At 40.2% G+C, this 22,160-nt stretch overlaps 1 protein-coding gene across 17 annotated transcripts in view; it reads left to right on the forward strand.

Moving 5' to 3' along the window:
• Positions 1–22,160, forward strand: part of NEB (nebulin) — a 200,570-nt gene that overhangs the window by 20,972 nt on the left and 157,438 nt on the right. For all 17 annotated transcript variants that reach the window (XM_035008051.1, XM_035008034.1, XM_035008039.1 and 14 more), the window contains exons 11-28: positions 2,665–2,769; positions 3,548–3,655; positions 6,338–6,454; positions 8,316–8,420; positions 8,503–8,610; positions 8,707–8,811; positions 9,216–9,314; positions 10,330–10,434; positions 11,413–11,520; positions 11,606–11,719; positions 13,110–13,211; positions 13,312–13,419; positions 13,505–13,609; positions 15,047–15,145; positions 16,707–16,811; positions 17,360–17,467; positions 17,553–17,666; positions 20,998–21,195. In XM_035008051.1, the coding sequence (XP_034863942.1) occupies positions 2,665–2,769; positions 3,548–3,655; positions 6,338–6,454; positions 8,316–8,420; positions 8,503–8,610; positions 8,707–8,811; positions 9,216–9,314; positions 10,330–10,434; positions 11,413–11,520; positions 11,606–11,719; positions 13,110–13,211; positions 13,312–13,419; positions 13,505–13,609; positions 15,047–15,145; positions 16,707–16,811; positions 17,360–17,467; positions 17,553–17,666; positions 20,998–21,195 (2,013 nt within the window). The remainder of the gene's footprint in view (positions 1–2,664; positions 2,770–3,547; positions 3,656–6,337; positions 6,455–8,315; positions 8,421–8,502; positions 8,611–8,706; positions 8,812–9,215; positions 9,315–10,329; positions 10,435–11,412; positions 11,521–11,605; positions 11,720–13,109; positions 13,212–13,311; positions 13,420–13,504; positions 13,610–15,046; positions 15,146–16,706; positions 16,812–17,359; positions 17,468–17,552; positions 17,667–20,997; positions 21,196–22,160) is intronic.

The raw sequence follows: 22,160 nt of genomic DNA on the forward strand, positions 1-22,160 counted from the left end.
CCTCAAGCTACAGGCCTTTATTCTTTCAACTCCTCTCCTACCTGCAGATGAAGGGGAAGGCAACTGTTGTTCCTCAACAGTTAACAAGCTGCAGCCTCAGTCCCTTGTAGTGAGAATCTTCCCAGACTTGGGAGTACTCAGGGCTGAATTGTGAGAGATCTACTTCCAAGGTGACCCATTTTAGATACTGGTTCATGAAGAGAAAGAAGTGGGGATGGACTTGGGGTGAGAGTGCTGGGTGGTCTTATACTCTTGTATCTTGTTTTATTTTAGTTTTTAGTTTTTGTTTTTTTTTTGGAGAGAGAATGTATGAGTGGGGGTTGGGGGGGTCAGGAAGGAGCAGAAGGCAAGAGAGACACACCCAGGGTGGAGCCCAACACAGGGCTCAGTCTCATGACCCTGAGATCATCACCTGAGCTGAATCCAAGAGTCAGATGCTTAGCTAACTGACCCACTGGGCGCCCCTGCATCTTGTTTAAATATCTTTTAAAACATCAGATATCTATGTCTTAATGTGAGAATTAATTTTTACTTAATTTTCTTTAACAAATCTACATATGTGATTCTTATTTCTCCATAATGGCCCAAATTTTGGACCTCATTAAGAATGTCTGCTCCGTCGGTTAAGCCTCTGCCTTTGGCTCAGGTTGTGATCCTAGGGTCCTTGGATCGAGCCCCACATCAGCCTTCTTGCTCAGCGGGGAGCCTGCTTCTCCCTCTGCCTGCAGCTTCCTCTGCTTGTGCTCTCTCTCTGACAAATAAGTAAAAATCTTAAAAAAAAAAAAAATGCCGCCTTCTCAATTTTAAATTATATTACAAAGTTTTGGGGATACATCAGGCCCTGTTGCCCCTACCCCCTAATCTTGGAGGTTTCTTCCTTTGACAGCAAGCAGAGGAAGGGCAATATCCCCCACCCAGAATGTAGATTGGAGATCTTAACCTGTGCATGTACATCAAAAATCCTCTGAAGTTGTGTTTATGGGCATTTTATAGCTTTCTCAGATTTCTGAAGAGGTCTATTCCCCGAAAAGATTAGAAATACTTCTATAGGCAATCAGCCAATCAAAAAATCCATTTTGACCAATTGAATTCGGTCTGTTTTGATTGACTGAAGAGTTGACTTCAATTTTTTTAAAGCTTCAAAAGAGGAGAGTAGATTAATTGGTGCTTTAATGTAAATATTATCTCAACAAAGATTTCTATCGAAGAATACACACACAGTTTTCTCCAGTTTCTTATTCTGTTATGCTAGCAATGTTATCATTATTATTACAGTTATTGTAGCCTACATTTATTTAACACAGTAGAGTTTGCAAAGGACTTTACAGGGTATGAACTTATTTAATCTTTCCAACAATCCTCTATGGAAGGTATTATTATTATTGTTGGTGCTGTGGCTGAGAACCCTGAAACTTGGAGAGGCTAAGTCACACCGTTGGTAATAATGGAGTGCAGTCTTGGGCCCAGAGCTTCTGGACTCAGGCCCAGGGCTCTAAAATTTATAGTTATGAAAACCACTTGGCTATTTATTGGCATATTAAGCTCTTGAGAAGAAAGGGTATAGGCATTTGAGAAAGGGTTGAACATCCTTTAACTCAAACTCACTGGCTCTGCACATCGCTCCTCCTTGGCACTGGTTCTGTTAAAGGTATACCAGAAAACCACTTTCTTTTCTCTTAAAGAGTATAGTGGGGGTATATGTGTGCAGATACCTTGAGACTCATTGGTTGTGTCTGTTAACACATTTCCCAAGAAGGGGAAATTGCTGTAACTCAGCTATGGATCTGGTTCATATGCCCAGATTTGGGGTTGACTAGTTTAATTTTATTCTAAGAACAGTATAGGCCAAGGTAGTTTGAAGCTACATATCATGGACTCAGCTCAATTTAGTGTATTTGAGCATGCATTTATGAGGTCATTTTTGTGTGCTGCATTTTTTGGGGGTGGTGTTTGGGAGTAAGATGAGGCAATTTTTGAATTACTTGCCAGTTCCCATTAAAATTTCTTTAAGTCTCAACTGGAAAGTCTTATTAATTAGTCTGCAAGCCAAATTTTATATTGCTTTCTGGGTAACTAGAAGTTTTGGTAAAGCTCAGAAATAAGTTCACCTGGCATGGAAATCTGGGGTTGAGTGGTTTTATTATAACTCTGAAATACAAGTGGAGGATGCTTCTGAGTCTCCTCCCTCAAACATCAGAGGATATCCATAAGTTCTGAATGAACTAAGTCTCCAGATTCAACAATAAGAGGGTCAATTATTACCTCTACTGCCTCGCTCAACTTTCTTGTTGACACTATACTAGAAGATTTGAAAACACCTATTAAGAACTTAAGGGCCATAGTCAAGATATTTTTTTATTTAAAAAAAATTTTTTTTAGAGATTTTATTTATTTGTTTGACACAGAGAGACACAGCGAGAGAGGGAACACAAGCAGGGGGAGTGGGAGAGGGAGAAGCAGACTCCCTGTGGAGCAGGGAGCCTGTTGTGGGGCTCAATCCCAGGACCCTGACCTGAGCCAAAGGCAGACGCTTAATGATCCAGGCGCCCCTATTTAAAAAAGTTTTTAAAGATATTTTTAAAAGCTGCCCATTACCACTTTTCTGTCTTACTTGTCAATTTCTGTATTTTCTATATTTTGTCTTCCCTTCTTTTTTTCTCCTAGCAAAAATACAAGGCAGACTATGAAAATAAAATCAAAGGCAAATGGAGTGAGACACCTTGCTTTGAAATTGCAACCGCCAGAATGAATGCCAATAACATCAGCACGGTAAGTAGCAAGGAATGGCTGGATGCTCTTGGGTTGAAGGATGACCCTTTCCTTTATGACCCCCAGCCACACCTGAAGTAATACCAGAACATTAGAGTCCAGGTACCTCTTCTTGGGGGCAAGACCTGTGTAGAGTTCCTAACCAGAGAGAAATCTCCCAGTCTTTCCTCCCTTTTGCGAAATACTGTTTTGATCAGATTCCATTATTCTTGCCTCAATTTTCAAATGAGCAACAAGGTTTCAAGGTTTATACAGGTTAAAGGGGCCCTTTTAAATTCATTCTTTGCCTGGGAAACCCAAACTAAGAAATCTCCTAGTCTTTCCTCCCTTTTGCGAAATACTGTTTTGATCAGATTCCATTATTCTTGCCTCAATTTTCATATGAACAACAGGGTTTCAGGTTTATACAGGTTAAAGGGGCCCTTTAAAATTCATTCTTTGCCTGGGAAACCCAAACTACATTTATGAAACTGACTGGTTTCTTCCCATATTGTCTTCACTGAAAAACACTCTTTTTCTTTTCTCTGAAGTTCTCTGACCCTGGCCTTTGGAGCTCCTTCTTAGAGGCTGGTTTTCAACCTCTTATAATTGTTCCAAATCTCTGTTAAGTTGCTAATTGTTCTTGTGATGGCACTACCATCTCTCCTCGTAACCTGACTGTGTAAACCAAGAGGAGTGGGGCTGTGTGTAAGCTCTCCAAGCAGCCCCTGTCCCGCCGTGTGAACCCTTGCATGGTCTGTGCTCACAGCAGTTCTCCAGCTTGTTTAATGTCTTACAGAGGAAATACCAGGAAGACTTCGAGAGTATGAAGGACCAGATCTACTTCATGCAGACCGAAACGCCGGAGTACAAAGTGAATAAACAAGCTGGGGTGGCAGCTAGCAAGGTATGAGGAAATGCTCTCATTTGTCATGATGGTCTTATTGGGGGTGGATTTCTTATAACTCTTGCTTTTGTATTTAATGAAAATAAAGAGGATTCTTGGGCAACAACAAAACAAGTACTTTGGGGTTGTAATAAGGCTACCAAATTTTTGAAAAATTTTGCAGGTATGAGCATTAACAATACTCAAGTACCATCTTCAATATTTCATAAGGGACCTTTTGATACATGCAAGTAGAAAGGCTGTGCTCTCCAAAAGAAGGACCCCTCAAGAAAAGACAACTGGCAAACATCTGAATATGGACATTCCCACACTCGCCATCACCATTATTTTTTTTTATTTTCCTACTAATGGTGAAAATCTAGTCACAGACAAGTTACACAGATCCATGGATATGCTCATATACTCTATAGAGTAACTTTGGTAAACAGAGTCCTTGGCATTCTAGAGCACTAGAAAGCCTATAAACTTCACAAACAGACTTGATTCAAACCTTGGCCTTGGTTCTGCTGAAGGAGTGAAAGCAAGAAAATCTCATCACCTAGGAAGCTATTTCAGTCTCCAGGTGCAACATAGTGATGTTTTGGATCAGGAGGCAAGCAGGGCAGGTGATGAAATTTGAAGGTAGAGCTGATCTTGTTTGCTGTTGGGTTGGATGTGGGATATGAGAAGAAAGTTTGGGTCTAAGCAACTACATGGATGGGATTTCCCTTTACAAGAGAAAGAAGAGTGTGGAAGGAGTGGATAATTATTTTTGGAGGGGAGACATAGGCTCAGCTTCCAATATGTAAGATCTGAGATGCCTTTTAGACGTCTGAGTGGAAACATTAAGTGGGCAGTTGATTGTATGAGTCTGAAGTTTCAGGGGAGATATCTGGAAGGGTTGTATAAATTTGGGGGAATTGGGGCGCCTGGGTGGCTCAGTTGGTTAAGCGACTGCCTTCGGCTCAGGTCATGATCCTGGAGTCCCAGGATCGAGTTCCGCATTGGGCTCCCTGCTCAGCAGGGAGTCTGCTTCTCCCTCTGACCCTCCCCCCTCTCATGCTCTCTCTCTCTCTCATTCACTCTCTCAAATAAAAAAAAAATTGGGGGGAATCATCAGTATATGGATAGTATTTAACATCATAAGACTGGAGGCCATCAAGGGAGCAAGTGTAGACGGAAATCTCTAAGGACTAAAGTCTGGAGTATCTCCATGTGAACACATCAGTGAGATGAGGTAGGAGTAGAGTTGGGAGAGAGTGGGAAGCGAGTGAAGGGAGAAGGGAGTGATCAGCTATGTCAAATGTTTCTGACATGAATTTACCAATGTCTGGTCTCTGATGAACTCAACAAGAGCAACTTAGTTGAGTCTGCTTAGAGAGGGCTCATGATTGGGTGAGAACAGAGAAATAGAAGAACGTAAGCATACTCAACTTTTTCAAAGTATTTGCCTGAAAGGAAAAGAAGAAAATGAGGTAGTGGCTGAGGGATAGGTGGGTGAAGAGGGGATTCTTTTAAGATAACAAAGACACCATGTTTCTATGCTGTTGGGAAAAATCCAGTGTGGAGGGAAAATATGATATCTGAGGCGGGAAGAGTGGCTGGAGTGATATCCTTGAGTAGGTGAAAGAGGAAGGGTTCTGGTGCTTAACAGGAGGGGTAACTTTGCCACAAGTCCTGACAGTTCATCCATAAACAGAAGAGGCCACATATTCCAGATACAGTTAGGGAGATAGGAGGGTGTGTGGAATTCCTTTTCTGGTTGGTTCCATTTTTCAATGAAACACATAATTCTGTAAGATAGAAAGGTTGTGTCTTTCATTCCTATAGATTATCCTCTGTGAGTCTTCTGTGTGTGCTGTAGGGGGTGGTACATCTCTCTTTCAGCTGTGTATCTCCTGCCTTTGGAGACCAAACTGATGATATTTGGTTTTTGAGGTTCTCAGATGTTGGTAGACTATCCAGGATTCTGTATCTAGGTCCTGTATTCTACAGTTATGTTGCCGGAATAAATGGCTGACACTGGGGATCATGGTCAGAACTAGATCAGTTTCTTGTTCTCCCTTTTGGCATGTTCCTGACACAGGGTGCTCATTTTAAGCTTCTGCTAAAGCTAGAATCAAAGGTGCAAAGTGGGAAGGGCAGAAAGAAAAGGGAGGTTGTCATCCTTCATCCAACCTCCAGCCCCTCCCTCTCTCTTCTGCATGTACATTAAATACACACATGCTCACACACAGTCCCAGATGAAGCATAAGAGGGTAGATTGATGATGCTTCTGGCTTGCTTTCTTTAAAGATGTGTTGGCACATTAGGCAGCTGGAAGCTAAGAGCTAAATGAGGGTTGTGGGGCAGCAAGTGTCTGGGACTTGATGCACTGTCATTTGTGTGTATCTTTTTCTCTTTGAGGGTGGGGACCAGGGGCTATTCTTTCTTGGACCTGTCCCAGAGCCAGCGCATAATCGATACCCTATGGACATTTTTGAATAAACAAATGAATGGGAAGAAAAGTTATCCTGGAAATGTATACAGTTGCACTGCTGCTGTTATGAGTTACTCTGAGTATTTTGTTTGTAAAATGTCAAGCTGCCACTTTTCTAGAGAGAAAACTGATTTGTGGAACTATGTCATAATATCGTCTCGTAATAGAGACGAGAGCAAAAATAACCCAGAGCATTACTTTCTCATTTTATTTCACTCCTACAGGTAAAATACAAAGAAGACTATGAAAAGAATAAAGGAAAAGCAGATTATAATGTACTTCCTGCTTCAGAGAACCCACTGCTCAAGCAGCTGAAGGCGGCAGGAGATGTCCTGAGTGATGTAAGTACATTCTTGTTAAAGAGTGTTTTTTAACCTTAGCTGCCAGAGAGATGAAATTTTTCTCCTATAATGACTAAATGCATATATAACTTTGAAAATACTTTAAGATTCTAGTGTAGCAGTTCCCCTGAACTGTTTACCCACAGGAAGACATGAAGGCCTCTGAGTATGATGTGTGTCAGTTTTGAGGGGCCTGTGGATTTAGCTCAGTAGGCAGAGAAATCCTCATTTGCTTATGGGCTCTGGTGCCTGAGCTTCCATATGGGCAAAGAGTATGCTATAGGAGATACATGTGATCTTGATACAGGCAGAAGGAGACTTTGAGAGGGGAGGAGAGTGGGAGATGAAGTTGTGCATGCACGCTGCCCTTGTGTTCTTCAGGCGGGGTGAGGACAAACTGCCTGTGTTTCACAGCTTCTTCTCCTCACCTCCACCATTCTCTGTGCAGATCTTTCTCTAGAAACCATCATTTGCCGACAGTGTGACTTAAAAGATGGCTCCCTGAGTCTTCACAGGAGTTTCTACGTGTGGAATTAGTCTGACCAATCCATTAGATGTAAAATAGATTGGATAAGTGAGAAAGGGCATTAAGAGACTAACAGCCCGAGACCACTTTGACTATATAAATAAAGAGACTGAACATGTGATCAGTTGAGTTTTTCCCTTATAATTACACTGTATTAAGCTTTCCCAATATATGAGGATTATACATGGTTCTCTCTGTGGGTTAGTTATCTTTTCTTTGTCCCTCGAATTAAGTCAGCACCGTAGAAATGTGTACATGTGGTTCAGGAAGGGGGTGAGTGGAGTTGGAGTGGCAGGTGAGAGAGTCCATGCATCTGTCCAAATAGCTCTGTTGGGAAATCAGTACAAAGCAGGTCTCCTGTTTCCTAGATGAAGGTCATCTTTACCAAACGTCTAAAAGCCCAGGTTCAAATGTCTTTTGCTGATAGAGAACAATATAAAAATTTAAAAACCAAATAGCACCATTTACAATCTCAAAACCCAACATGAGAAAGTGACCAGACCTGCTTTCTCAGTTGCGCCTTTAAAATCCAGTAGTTGTTTATTGTTGTCATTAGAGCTAAATTTAAATCCTAGCAGAGAATAAGAGTGAGTAGCCTTATCATCTGAGCTCTTGTATATACCGTAATTTTAAGATACTGTCTGTTTGCCTAAGGGGTTTTCCCGTGGTGGAAGGAGGAAGGGAGAGTGCGTGTATTTCTCAATGTATACTAAACTTTCTCGTGAAGGTTTATTTAAAAAAAAAAATTCACTCTTGTTCAGAATATTCCTGTCTGTTGTGGCACCGTCAGTGAGGGATGAGTCTGTGAGCTGGGGGAGGGAAGATGGAGCAGTGCTGAAATACACACAACTCCCCACAACTAAGGGCTTGGTCCGAGGCAGCAGACTGGTTTCTAGATTTTTTGGTGACTGTTAAAAACCTAAGCTTTGCAGTCATTGCTAATGGAAGAAACTTACCATTCACCACACCCCAATGTTTGGTTGTCAGTTTTTTGGTTTTTTTTTTAAAGATTTTATTTATTTATTTGAGAGAGAGAGAATGAGAGACAGAGAGCATGAGAGGGAGGAGGGTCAGAGGGAGAAGCAGACTCCCTGCCGAGCAGGGAGCCCGATGCGGGACTCGATCCTGGGACTCCAGGATCATGACCTGAGCCGAAGGCAGTCGCTTAACCAACTGAGCCACCCAGGCGCCCCTGGTTGTCAGTTTTTAAGACAGTTGACAGGCGATATCTTTTTTTCTTCTTCGTTTGTTGAGTGTTGGGCCATACAAGTGTTATAATCAGTGTGGGAGTGACAGGAATCTACTTTAACTGATCTTTTTTTTTTTCTTTGACAGAAACTATACAAGGAAAACTATGAAAAGACAAAGGCAAAGAGCATAAATTACTGCGAAACCCCCAAATTTCAACTTGATACAGTTATGCACAACTTCACTAGTGATGTAAGTAGTCCTGTGTTTACTTCTTCTGTTAAGAAAAGATCCGTTATTTCCCCCAATAAATATGTGAAATATGTCTTTTCAGGCTAAATACAAAGATTCCTACTTAAAGAATATTTTGGGACATTACGTAGGCAGCTTTGAGGATCCATATCATACGCACTGCATGAAAGTCGCAGCTCAAAACAGTGACGTAAGTTCTAAGACAATTGTCTAGCTTTCCAACTAACACGTCTTTAGGGCATGAATAAATGGTTGCATCCTTATATCTGATTTCTTTTCTTCATAGAAAAACTATAAAGCAGAATATGAAGAAGACAGAGGCAAAGGCTTCTTCCCCCAGACTATAACTCAAGAGTATGAAACAATCAGGAAACTGGATCAGTGTAAAGATGTAAGTCTACGGTATGAACTTTGCCTGTCCTGCCCTCCGTAGCCTCTAGGGGTCAAGAGATACTTACAATGGTAACACTTTTCAAATAAATGCAAGCAAGGAAATGGCAAGAAACAAAATTTATTTTGTAGTAGATGACCTGATTTCTCCTATTGTCATCCATATATTTCAAGGGGTAGTTCTAGTTCATTTCCCCAAAGAAGGGTTATCGGAAATCTGAAGAATGAGAAAGTCTCTTGTACAGATGTGAAAGCACCTCTCAAAAACACGGCAGTCTGATTAGAAAAGAGCCCCATGTTTGATTAACTATAAGTTTCTTTTCTTTTGGGGAATGGCTTCTGCTTGTTTGGCCTATAGGCCAACTTGGATTTGACCGCTAAAACAATTCCTTTTTTCCTCCACAGCATACCTACAAAGTCCCTCCAGATAAGACAAAATTCACTCAAGTCACCGACTCTCCTGTTCAGGTGCAAGCCCAAGTCAATTCCAAACAACTGAGTGATGTAAGTTCCTTTAAATATGCAGGAAATCCAGTTAGGAGGGTTAACCTATCGTAAGTCCATATATAAAATCCAGTGACTTGTCACATTTACCAAAAAAGGCTAAGTAAGTTTTAGCACATTTAACTTGTCTATATTTGTAATCACCTAAAATATCTCCTTATTTAGTTGCCTTACATCTTCTCAGATGGATAACAATGATAGCAAAAATGGTTCTAGAAGGGGAATGATGTAGCTTACTGCCCTGGAAAGAACATGAGTTCTTGAGTCAGACAAGACTGGGTGAAATTCCAGCTGTCTTTACAACCTGGCAGCATAGGCAAATTGTTGAACCTCTCTATGCCTCCTCTTTCCCTTCCGTAATTTGTGGTTGCTTTGAAGAGTAAATGAAAGGAGATACTAGTGTAGTAAATACCCTGGCCCAGAGCAGATACTCAACACACGCGATATCTCTGTCTCAAATAAGTTTCTGAAAAATGGAGTTTTTGAGACCAGTTTTATCCTGTGAGTTTTAAGTATGAACTTCCAAGCTTGTGTTGAACCAAACAAAACAATAAAAATAACCTCAGTCGATTTATGGCCAGAAATGAAGTCTTCACATAAGAGTCTTAACAAACCATAATGTGTGTGAGGGGATGTAACCAGGTTTGTTAGAACATGTTCTCCAGAAAGAGAGCATTGGCAACGGAAAGAGAGAAAGGGCTGTGAGTCTCAGAGTCCCCTGATTCTGAGGGCCGATCGTGATAATGCATGCAAGAGGGAGGAGCATATGTGAGAGAGCCACCTCCTTCCAGGACAGTCCTACAGGTTGTCAGTAACGCAGGGTGGCCCACCCTAGCTCTGGACCTCTGTCTCGATCTTAACAACATTGTCAGTTGTTATTTAAATAAAATGTATTTTACATTTTATTTTATGAAATGTACCACATGAGATTTTTGTATTTTGGGACAATTCTTCAGAACTAATTGTCGCCTTTACTGTCTCCCTCTATTTCTGTCTCTCTCACTCTCTGTCTCAGCTGAACTACAAAGCAAAGCATGAAAGTGAGAAGTTCAAGTGCCACTTACCTCCAGATACTCCTGCCCTCCTCCAACACAAAGTCAATGCCTATAACCTGAGTGATGTAAGTTCCCATATACTATGCCATGGGCTATCCTGTTGACCTGTGCTTTTATTTCTGGATTGTGTCTTTGAGTAAACACGTCTATGTTCAAGATGGGAAGAACATTTAACCTGTGTATCACGTCCCTATGCCTCTGCCCACATATCTTTGAATTCACCTTATAAATGTAGGTAGCAATGTTATAAGTAGCTTCATACAATCAGACAGTGTGTTCTAACCAACCCTCAAAATGCCACCAGTCATCTAGATTTAACTATAAATCATGTTAGCTATTTTAGCCATATATTCATTTGTGCTATACTAAAATTAATTTTCCCCCAGGACCTGGGTTTTTTAGATACAATTTCATTTTATTTATTCCTCAGATGTATAATGTCCCTTATTTCACACAAATGGTGCTTATTTCTACATGTAAGAGAGCTTACACTAAGATATATAGGGTATTCAAAAGGAATTAAGGCCAAGGTTCCATTGCTACCTTTCATTCTAAAAACTTAATTTTGTAGAAAAGTCAAATTCTCCTTGGAGGGGAGATCTCAATTTCTTCAACAATTCTATAAATAAGTACTTAGATTATCCAGCATCAGTGAGTATTGTAATGATTCAGGAAATAATCTTTTCAGAGGACTTTGAGATCAAATTAAAGTGATAACTTTAGACCACAAAAAGTAAATTAACTCTAGAATATTTGTGCCACTCTGTGAAGTACTCAGTGTTAGGAATCAGATATTAGTATGGTCACTAAAATTAGGTAAATTTGATGAAAGATTCTAATGGGGAGTAGAGAACCTTGATCTTGGAAAATCAGAAGCTCCAGCTTGAAGCAAACTAACTAAAATATGCATGATTTTCTGGACAATGAAAATGGCCCATTTATTTCATAGTAAGCCAGAGTATTGAGATACTCATTAGTCTTTAAAGTGTGGTAAACGTGCATATCATTTTTGCCAATTCCTTTGTTAAAACGTTTCTGTCCAGAGTATCTATAAGCACGACTGGGAGAAGAGCAAAGCGAAGAAGTTTGACATTAAAGTGGACGCCATTCCCCTACTGGCAGCCAAGGCCAACAGCAGGATCGCCAGCGATGTGAGTGTGGCCTGGGCACCCGGGCAGGGGGCCCGCAGTGACGGTTCTCGGAGGGTGCCATCTGACCCATGTGACATCTTCACAGGTGATGTACAAGAAAGACTATGAGAAAAGTAAAGGGAAAATGATTGGAGCCCTGAGCATTAATGATGATCCCAAGATGCTGCACTCTTTGAAGACGGCCAAAAACCAGAGTGATGTGAGTGTCTTTGTAAATCTGTCTTGTTTTCAGATGTGGCTGCACTTATTGTTTACTGTAACTTCGGATGGGACATAGCCTAAATGAAATCTCTGACTCAGGATGACAAGTCAAACACGAAAGCCCACGGGGAAAAGATGATTAAGTTCCTCATTCTTACGACATCTCTGTACTTTGAGACACCAGTGAATACTATAAATGTTTCCTTAATCTTTTTAATGCAATCCATTTTATTAGGGAGAAAATACACTAGCAATAGCGTTTTCTTTATTGTTTTTCCCAGAAATGGGCTTAATATTTCAGTATGTATAAACACATATTCATTCCATGTCATGATCTGACTTCAGGTACTTTGCAAAAATATGTACAGAAAAATAAAAGACAAGAAGTGAAAAAATCAGGGGTGCCTGGATGGCTCAGTCATCAAGCGTCTGCCTTCAGCTCAGGTCATGATCCCAGGGTCCTGGGATCGAGCCCCGCATTGGGCTCCCTGCTCGGCAGGAAGCCTGCTTCTCCCTTTCCCACTCCCCCTGCTTGTGTTCCCTCTCTCACTGTGTCTCTCTCTGTCAAATAAATAAAATCTTAAAAAAAAAAAAAAAGAAAATCAAGCCAAAGATCAATAAAGTAGGAAAACTAAATGAAGCATAACCTCAAGAACAAAGTATTTTAAGTTTATAAAATACTGATCTCAGTTTTAAAGACTAAAACATTAAAAATAAAATAAAACTCTTTATAAAAATTGCTTCTCTAAATCATGGCAGAAAAATACTCCCTATTCTGTATTATTTATAAGTATGCTTGTCTTTACAGTATATATTTGGATTTCTATATGGGAGAATTAAGAAGAATGTGTAGAAATACATGATACCTATAACAAAATGGAAAAACCATCTTTTCGTGTATTATTACTATAAAGAAAAATATTAGATCTCAGTGAAAAAAGCCAGCTTCCAAAGGTGTTGTAAAATGTGTTTTCATCAAGGGCTGAGCTGAATACTTTTCTAAGACTATGCCTGAGTATCTGAGGTCCACCTTATACCTTTTACCTAATTTTGCACTTTTTAAAAAATTCATTTTCCTTCAAACACATTCAGGTGGACAGAATTATTTTAAAACAGAAATTTGCTTAGACACCAGCATTGGTATACTGTGGTATATTCTAGCTGAGAAATGTTAGGATAAATAACACAAGCCCATATATGGTTATTAGCTGACTAGATTCTCCAAGACATGAACCTCTACCATATTCATTCTGCCTTTTCTGCCTTGTGGAAAGTAAATGCTGAAAAAAATACAAAATTTGCCTTTTTGGTTAAGTATAGCAATCATGGGAATGGCTTTTATACCATGAAATATAATTTTCTTCTCTGATTTTTTTTTCCTTCAACAGAGATTATACAAGGAAAACTATGAGAAGACAAAAGCAAAGAGCATGAACTACTGTGAGACCCCTAAATATCAACTTGACACCCTGATGAAGAACTTCAGTGAGGTTCGAAAGGCCAAGGGTGCCCTGGGGTGTGAGGGCTTTTCTACTGTTTGACAAATAACATCTACAATTGACATATCTGTCCGTATGCTTTCTTTTTCAGGCTAAATACAAAGATTCATATGTACAGAATGTTTTGGGACATTATGTAGGCAGCTTTGAGGACCCCTATCAAATTCACTGCATGAAAGTTTCAGCTCAAAACAGTGATGTAAGTTGAAGACCATTGTTCCTCTCAGTGACATTATTTGGGGGCAATAACAATCCTGATCTCTTTTTGTTCTTTCTCATTATAGAAAAATTACAAAGCAGAGTATGAAGAAGATAAAGGGAAATGCTATTTCCCTCAGACAATAACACAAGAATATGAAGCAATCAAGAAGCTAGACCAGTGTAAAGATGTGAGTCAGGGGCCCTGAGTTCTTGAAATGGGGTTTGGGATTCTTGGGCCATCTAGTGGTAGTTTTAGCAGGCATTTAAATGCTTACATCGAGTGGTTAGTTGATGTTAAATTTTAAATTTTGGGTGGAATTGGGGAGCACAAAAATTACTGTGAAGAAACCTATTTGTTACAAAATAGTTTGTGGTTTTATAAATCTTTACGTCCGGTAGTTTATATACACATGGCTTGGGATGGGGGTAGGCAAGATAGGGAAATTTCTGAGAGATAGGTGTTCATTTATTTAACGAATTTATATGAGGAGCTAGCTTGTGTCAGACACTGTCTTTGATGCTGGGAAAGAAGAGGGAACAAGGTGGGCTGCCTCTTGGGGAGCATGCATTTGAGACAGAGAGACAGACAATAAACACAGAAAGAAGGGGGGTGCCTGGGTGGCTCAGTCGTTAAGGGTCTGCCTTCGGCTCAGGTCATGATCCCAGGGTCCTGGGATCAAGCCCCGCATTGGGCTCCCTGCTCCGCAGGAAGCCTGCTTCTCCCTCTCCCACTTCCCCTGCTTGTGTTCCCTTTCTCACTGTGTCTCTCTCTGTCAAATAAATAAATAAAATCCTTAAAAAAAAAAAAAACAAAGAAGAGAGAGACAATAAGACAATACATGTAGAGGGGCGCCTGGGTGGCTCAGTCATTAAGCGTCTGCCTTCGGCTCAGGTCATGATCCCAGGGTCCTGGGATCGAGCCCTGCATCGGGCTCCCTGCTCGGCAGGAAGCCTGCTTCTCCCTTTCCCACTCCCCCTGCTTGTGTTCCTGCTCTTGCTGTGTCTCTGTCAAATAAATAAATAAAATCTTAAAAAAAAAAAAAAAGACAATACATGTAGAATGATGCTATAGAATTAGATTGATGTGGGGGAGAGAGAGAGAGAGACTGGATGGGCACCATAGACTGGGTGCTCAAGGAGGGCTGAGGGCAGGAATGTGCAGCCATGCCAAGATCAAGGTGAGAGCAACTGGAAGAACAGCCTAAGGAGAGAACAAACTTGGCACTTAAGGAATTGAAAGGATGAGGGAGCTAAAGGGTACCGGAGAGGGGGACAGTATTTAAGAGGTGAAATGGTAGGAGATGAAGGGAGGAGGGAGATGCTGTAGGGTAGGGCTCATCAGCCAAGGCACAGTTTAGGTTGAATACAAGTCCAGGGGAGAGCCTTTGTCAGGCTTCAGCAGGAAGAAGATTAATCTGGGTGCTGCATTGCAGCAGGGAGACCAGCTTGGAGGCAGCCGTCAGGTGATGGAAATTGAGAGAGAGAGAGAGGAGGGGAGAACATGTCAACCAAGTGTTCAGGAAAGAAACTCTATTTTTAACTGGAAACTTTTTATAGGTTAGTGTGTATGTGAACAAGAATATAAAGATACATTATGAAATTTCATGAAAGAATATCTTTTCTAGCATACATACAAAGTTCATCCGGATAAGACCAAGTTCACGGCCGTCACTGACACTCCTGTGTTGTTGCAAGCCCAGCTCAACACGAAACAGCTTAGCGAAGTAAGTGCCTTGATTTGTGCAAGTGTGGATGACCTTGAGTGCTGTGTTTATTTGAAATAGAAGCATTTTCACGCTTAATCTTCAAGGACTCATCTATCTACCCGACAATGTCATTTTTCAGGATTTGTTTAATAAAACGCAAAGGAAGCTGCTAGATCGAATTGCAGCCTCAGGGAAAATGGTGTTAGACAATAATAAAGATAATTAATATTTCTTCAATAAGATACCAATTTTTAGTGGGGAATTTGCCCATTAGGGTCTGTCACATATCCAAAATAATGCATACTAAAACTTCATGGCACCTTAAAGACAACAAAAGGATCTGTTTGCGTAGGTAACAAGGGAAGCATTTCCCATTCTTTAGTTTGCTCACGAAGACTTTACAAAAAGACAAAGAGTGCAGAAACAAGAAGGACATCAGGCAGTAAGAAGAAAACTAATACAAGGTGGTGATAGAGAATTCAAACAGAATGATGTGAGAGACAGTGAGTGGGTGGACACTTCAAGGAAGTTTTAAAGCAGAATGGCCAGCCATGTGAAGATCAGGGGAAGAACAGCCGTGCTTCTCGAACATTCACGTTCATGCGGGTCACCCAGTGACCCTGTTAAAATACAGATTCTGGTTCAGTAGGTCTGGAGGGATATGCTGACCCTCTGACAAGTTCCTCGGTGACCCCGATGTGCTGTTGGTGGACCACACTTTGAGTAGCAAGGTGCTAACGTAGCTAAGAGTAGCACAGCCCTCTTGGGAAGGAAAATACATTCTATCCTACTCTAAAACATGCTTGAGTATCACAGTGAGCTCATTTGCAATTGGTAAAGAAGGAAATGGCATCAGTGTAATTCAGGAGTCCTATCAGTTCATTATGCAACTTTTCCTAGCATGCTAATAGTTTATGCCACAAGAAAGGACAGCTAAACCCTAATATCACTGACCCAGCTGAACTTGGCAAGCGGCAGAGGAACAGGGTGCTGTGTGCAGTGTCTGGTCACCACATGCTCTTCTCGTTGGCCTGGAAAGGCCACGGGCTCTGTTTTGGAGGTGCTTATTACACAAGACTCAATCTTGTGCATTTGCCTTTAGCTCCAGAATTCAACAGCCTCATTCTCTCTTTCTACTCCCTCCCTTCCACCTATGTCAACTTTTTAAAAATTTAAATAAAGTGCTATATTTTACATTTTTATTCATAAGAATGTATCTTTTTAACTGTGCTAGCATTTTAATTATTTAGAATTATAGCTATTTTTGTGATTTCTCTGATCATAGAATTTAATATAAAACTTTGTTCCTGTCCTGAAGGGACAGCCTAAAAGTTTAGGTCCAACAAGTTTCCCCACACATACAGTGTGATAGATAGCATTTACAAAATGACAGCCCAAACTGGATTACGCTGTGATCCTGAAAGAGGGAGTGACGGTCAAAGCCCTGTAATGGACTTTGACTGGATAGACTGCCTCTTTGAGGCATGTTTCCAAAAAGGGTGGAAATAACTTAGCCATTGATACACACTTGAGAAAATTCTGACCCCAAACCGTTTGGATATCTTCTATTGTTTTCCAGCTGAATTACAAAGCAAAACATGAAAGTGAGAAGTTCAAGTGCAGTGTACCAGCAGATGCTCCACAGTTTATCCAACACAGAGTCAATGCCTATAACTTGAGTGATGTAAGTATCAAAGCCACAGAAATCTATCATGATGTGCACATGTGAAGAGGAAATGTTATGGGTGTTTAAAAAGACTAGATTAGGAGCTATGCAACTAAACAACTATGGCAATTGGTTTCAGAGTGTAAGTGGAGGTTTTAAGGCCTAAATGCTGGAAAGGCTCTTACTTAGCCATCCTATTCCATTTTCCACAGTCTCTGTTACCATCAGAAACCCTCAGATAATCTCTAGAGTTTTGCAAGATCTCTCCTATAAATGTCACATTTCACCTCCTCCAAGTGGTTGTCTTTTTACACTGTCCTTTATACATCAGCATAGCAGAATCTTTAGAAAGCTCACGGGGTATTAAAAGAAGTGTTTAGTATTTTATTTTGGTAGGTAGGAAGCTGGATGACAGATTAATGAATAATTATACTATCATTTGGTAAACACAGTATTTGTAGGTGAAGTAAGTCTACATATACAAATTTTCAGTCTGTTTCTTATTTTTACTGGATGAAGCTATGTTAGATGTTCTTACAATTCTTCTGATGAAATTTTCTGTCCAGAATATCTATAAGCATGACTGGGAGAAGAGCAAAGCAAAGAAGTTTGACATTAAAGTGGACGCCATTCCCCTGCTGGCAGCCAAGGCCAACAGCAGGATCGCCAGCGATGTGAGTGTGGCCTGGGCACCCGGGCAGGGGGCCCGCAGTGACGGTTCTCGGGGGGTGCCATCTGACCCGTGTGACATCTTCACAGGTGATGTACAAGAAAGACTATGAGAAAAGTAAAGGGAAAATGATTGGAGCCCTGAGCATTAATGATGATCCCAAGATGCTACACTCTTTGAAGACGGCCAAAAACCAGAGTGATGTGAGTGTCTTTGTAAATCTGTCTTGTTTTCAAGATGGCATCCCTGTTAACATGCCCAAGGATATAGCAAGTAAAAGGATTCCATACCCATGGGCTCTGTCCTGTTCCCAACTAACTGCTGGGGGTAAACTTTAGAAGTAGAATGATTTCCCAGATTCTTGTACCTTTCAGTGTTTGAGGAGAGAAATTACCGATTTATACTTGACGTCCATTTCACTTTGAAAAATGTTTTAATATTTAATAGAATATTGATTTTAATTCTCAGGGCTTTTTGGAAAACATCACTAGATATTTTCATATATTCTTCTGATTGAAAAATAACCTTTAAAATATAGTTTTAAAATTATCTTTATATTGGAAGAAAATCAAGAGTCATAGATAAAAATCTTATTGTTTACTATCATTGTTCTTTATTGACTTTAGCAATAGTATCAGCATAGGTTCAAGGAAAACACTCCATTGATTATAGGCCCCTCTGAGAGTCTGATGAAAGACTTGGATCATTCATCTAGAAAAATGAACTTTTTCTTCATGCCTTTTGTCTGAATTTCAGAGAATTTATGGATCCCTAAGGCTCGTCTATGGGCCAGCTCTCATCTTTTGGTTAAAATTCTTACTATAGGGGCGCCTGTCTGGCTCAGCCGTTAAGGGTCTGCCTTCGGCTCAGGTCATGATCCCACGGTCCTGGGATTGAGCCCCGCATCGGGCGGCCTGCTCGGTGGGAGGCCTGCTTCTCCCTCTCCCACTCCCCCTGCTTGTGTTCCCTCTCTCGCTGTGTTTCTCTCTGTCAAATCAATAAAATCTCTAAAAAAAAAATTCTTACTATAGAGGAGAAAACATCTATTGCAAATTGCAGCATATACTGTGTTTAAAAAATGTTTAGAGAATTCCTTAAGAGTGGTAAGAATATTCAACATAGCCTGCAAATATTTTTTTCATATTAAATAGAAGAATGTTTGTATCATTTACCTTCATTTCAACCATGTTTTCATATAATGATCTATATATATCTTTAATTCATTTTTGCATGCTCTATATACTCATATGGCAGTTTAAAACATCCTGTATTCAGTAATTTTCTCTAATAACTTCACACTGAATCATGTCAGGATACAGTGCTCACATACATCATATTATGTTGTTCACTAGTTCCTTATCCCTTCTCAATTCAAAAGGTTATAGCTGTCTCTTGACAGCACATGTATCTCTATCTTTTGTTCTTTATCCCATCACAGTACCCATTAAAACACTAAGCACATAGTAGTGTTCAGTAAATACTTGTTAATTGTTTGATACCGGCAACCAAAAGAGCTAGTCAATGATGAATCATTTTCACATACTATCCAGGCTAAATGCTAAGCTGCAGATACGGAACATGCATAGCTTTTAAAGAGAATCTTTTAAAGCCATTTGGACCTTTGACAACATTTTATATATGTAGATATGTGTGAACTGGCATGAACATGAACAAAAGAGTAAAACAATTTAGACAAAAACACTTCCACACATCAATGTTGTTGCAACATTGTTTTGTCAGTTTATTTTTTAAAGGTAATTTATTTTAGAGGAGAGAGAGAGCATGAGTGGGAGGGGCAGAGGGAGAGGGAGAGAGAATCTCAAGCAGACTCCACACTGAGCGTGGAGCCCAACGTGGGGCTCAATCCCACAACCCTGAGGTCATGACCTAAGCCAAAACCAAGAGTTGGACACTCAACTGACTGCACCACCTAGGCACCCCTATCAGTTTCCTTTTTTTTTTTTTTTAAAGATTTTATTTACTTATTAGAGCAAGAGTGTGAGCAAGAGAGCACAAGGAGGGAGAGCTACAGAGGGAGAGGGAGAAGCAGGCTCCCTGCTGAGCAGGGAGCTCGACGACGTGGGGCTCAATCCTAGGACCCTGGGATCATAACCTGAGCTGAAGGCAGACGCTTAACCTACTGAGCCACCCAGGCGCCCCCAGTTTATTTCTAATAAAGACAAACTATTTTTTTCAATGTTCTTGCACACTGTCAGAAAGTTTCCATATTTTATTTTCATAAACCAGAGTCCAGAATTTACAATTAAGTGATCAATTTATTCAGTGAAAGTGACTGCCCACAAAATATTTAGAAGGAAGATCACACTCCCTAAGAAAGCTAAAAGATCAGATTATTTGCAAAAGGAATTTCTACAGAAGATTTACAAGGCACATGTATGCTGGCTACTTTTGGTCAGTCTTTAATGCTTCTGTGATTATGGGGGGGGGATATAATGGGTTTGGAATTTTCCTACAAGCACTGGGGCAGAATTTTTCTCTCTGTTAAGGTAACTGGTGAGTGGACATGATGAAGCTGGGACCTTGACCTAATTATCACCCTGTCTAACATTCCAGAAAACCAGCCAATAAAAGTGCCTTCTGAGGCCCAGTCAAGACATTTGGTTTATGAGAACACTATAATAAGTGCCAAAGTTACTTTAATGGCTCAGTTTCACAACTTTTCTCCTTTGAGGTCTTATTACTGCTGCAATCTGAAGCTTCTTTTAAATTGTTACCAAAATTAAACTTGGTATGAAAAAACCTTTGGGATTCTCAGTGGAGCTTATCTACTGTCAAAAGTAGAATAGTCAGGTTGAAAAAAGATCAGTAACCATTTAAAGATGACGTTAGAAAAGCCAAGTAGTCAGGTGGACAGCTTTATTCACAAAGTAGTCATTTTTATAAAATCAGAAGTATGAAATGATTGTCGTATAATTTTCATCAGTTAAAAAAATACTTCCTTTCTTTTTCAAAGATTTTATTTATCCACTTGTCAGAGAGAGAGCACACGCACAAGCAGGGGAGAGCGGCAGACAGAGACGGAGAGGGAGAAGCAGGCTCCCCGCTGAGCAAGGAGCCCGATGTGGGACTCAATCCCTGGACCCCGGGATCATGACCTGAGCTAAAGGCAGCTGCTTAACCGACTGAGCCACCCAGGCATCCCCAAAAAATACTTCCTTATTGGAAAACAATTCAAAGATTAGATGACCTTTGTAAAAATAATGCTTGTTAATGGTCCTTGAAAAACCCTGTGTTAAAAGATGTGGCTGAAGCAGGAGCTTTGGCCCACTCCTGATGTCTGACAATTGCTCTTTGATCTAAAAAGAGATTTGATCAGATATGTCCACGTTCAACTTTTTTGGAGGGAAAGGGTTCAATAATGTGTAACATATGAACAAATTTTAGGAAAAAATAACTACTCAGATGTTGGAATGTGCTTCTGTAACTCGAGTTTGTTGTTTATGAGAGATTTCTGTGCTTGTCTGGAAATCCATTGAGGATTTGCGGTAATAAATGGAAATTTCCTATTCACAGCGTGAATACCGTAAAGACTATGAAAACTCAAAGACTGTCTACACGGCACCTCTTGATATGCTCCAAGTCACTCAAGCTAAGAAATCTCAGGAAATTGCTAGCGATGTGGACTATAAGCACATCTTACACAATTACAGCTACCCACCCGATAGCATCCATGTGGATCTCGCCAAGAAGGCTTATGCCCTGCAGAGTGATGTGAGTAATCGGATTGTCTCTATTCCCTCTTTCTAAGGCGGAACCTGAAATAATCTTTAAGTGGAGTGATGTTTTTGACAGCTCTCAGAAGTGTTGGCATTGTCTTCTGTATGTAGCAAGTATGTGATGGGAAAATGACCCTTGTGGCTCAATGAGAGTGTAACCTTCAGAGTTAGAGAGACCTAGGTCTAGCATGAACTCATCACTATACCCCTTTTGGAAAGCTATTAACCTTGCTGAGGCTAGAGTCTTCCTTGTAAAATTGGAAATAAAGTAAAAGAATTGTTTGGAGAATTTAAATGCATGCAGAATACTTCGCTTAGTGTCAGGCCCTAGTGAATTCTCAGTAAACATTCAGAGTTATTATCTTCATTATTATCACAGTGACTGCATTCACTGTTATCAATAACTTTTTACCTAGATAGCTATCTTGTCTGAAAATAAAATGTCTTCTATATTTACAGCATCAATTTTCATAATCACTGAGGTTTTTTTTCTGCAAATGAAAACTTGTCTAGTCATATTAACTTGAACTGCACAATTGAACATTTCATCCTAACAATTCTATGTTTTTAGCATACACATAACATAAAACTTGCCATCTTCATCCTTTTTAAGTGTACAGTTCAGCAGCAGTTAATTATAATCACGTTGTTGTGCAGCCAGTCTCCATCCAAAGCCTTTTCATCTTATAACACTGAAGCTCTATAGCAGTTAAACAAGTCAGTGTTTTTCCCCTCCCCCCAGCTCCTGGCATCCACCCTTCTACTTTCTGTTACTATGAACTGGGCTACTCTATAGACCGCATATATGTAGAGTCATTCAGTCTTTGTGTTTTGTTTTGTTTTGTTTTGTTTTTACTGGCTTGTTTCACTTAACAAAATGTCCTCAAAGTTCATTCATGTTGTAGCATGTGTCAGAATTCCCTTCCTTCCTGAGGCTGAATAATAGTCCATTGTATGTGC

This window comes from Mirounga leonina, unplaced genomic scaffold (assembly GCF_011800145.1).
Source record: "Mirounga leonina isolate KUSES-001 unplaced genomic scaffold, KU_Mleo_1.0 Mir_151, whole genome shotgun sequence".
NCBI classification, from domain to species: Eukaryota; Metazoa; Chordata; class Mammalia; order Carnivora; family Phocidae; genus Mirounga; species Mirounga leonina.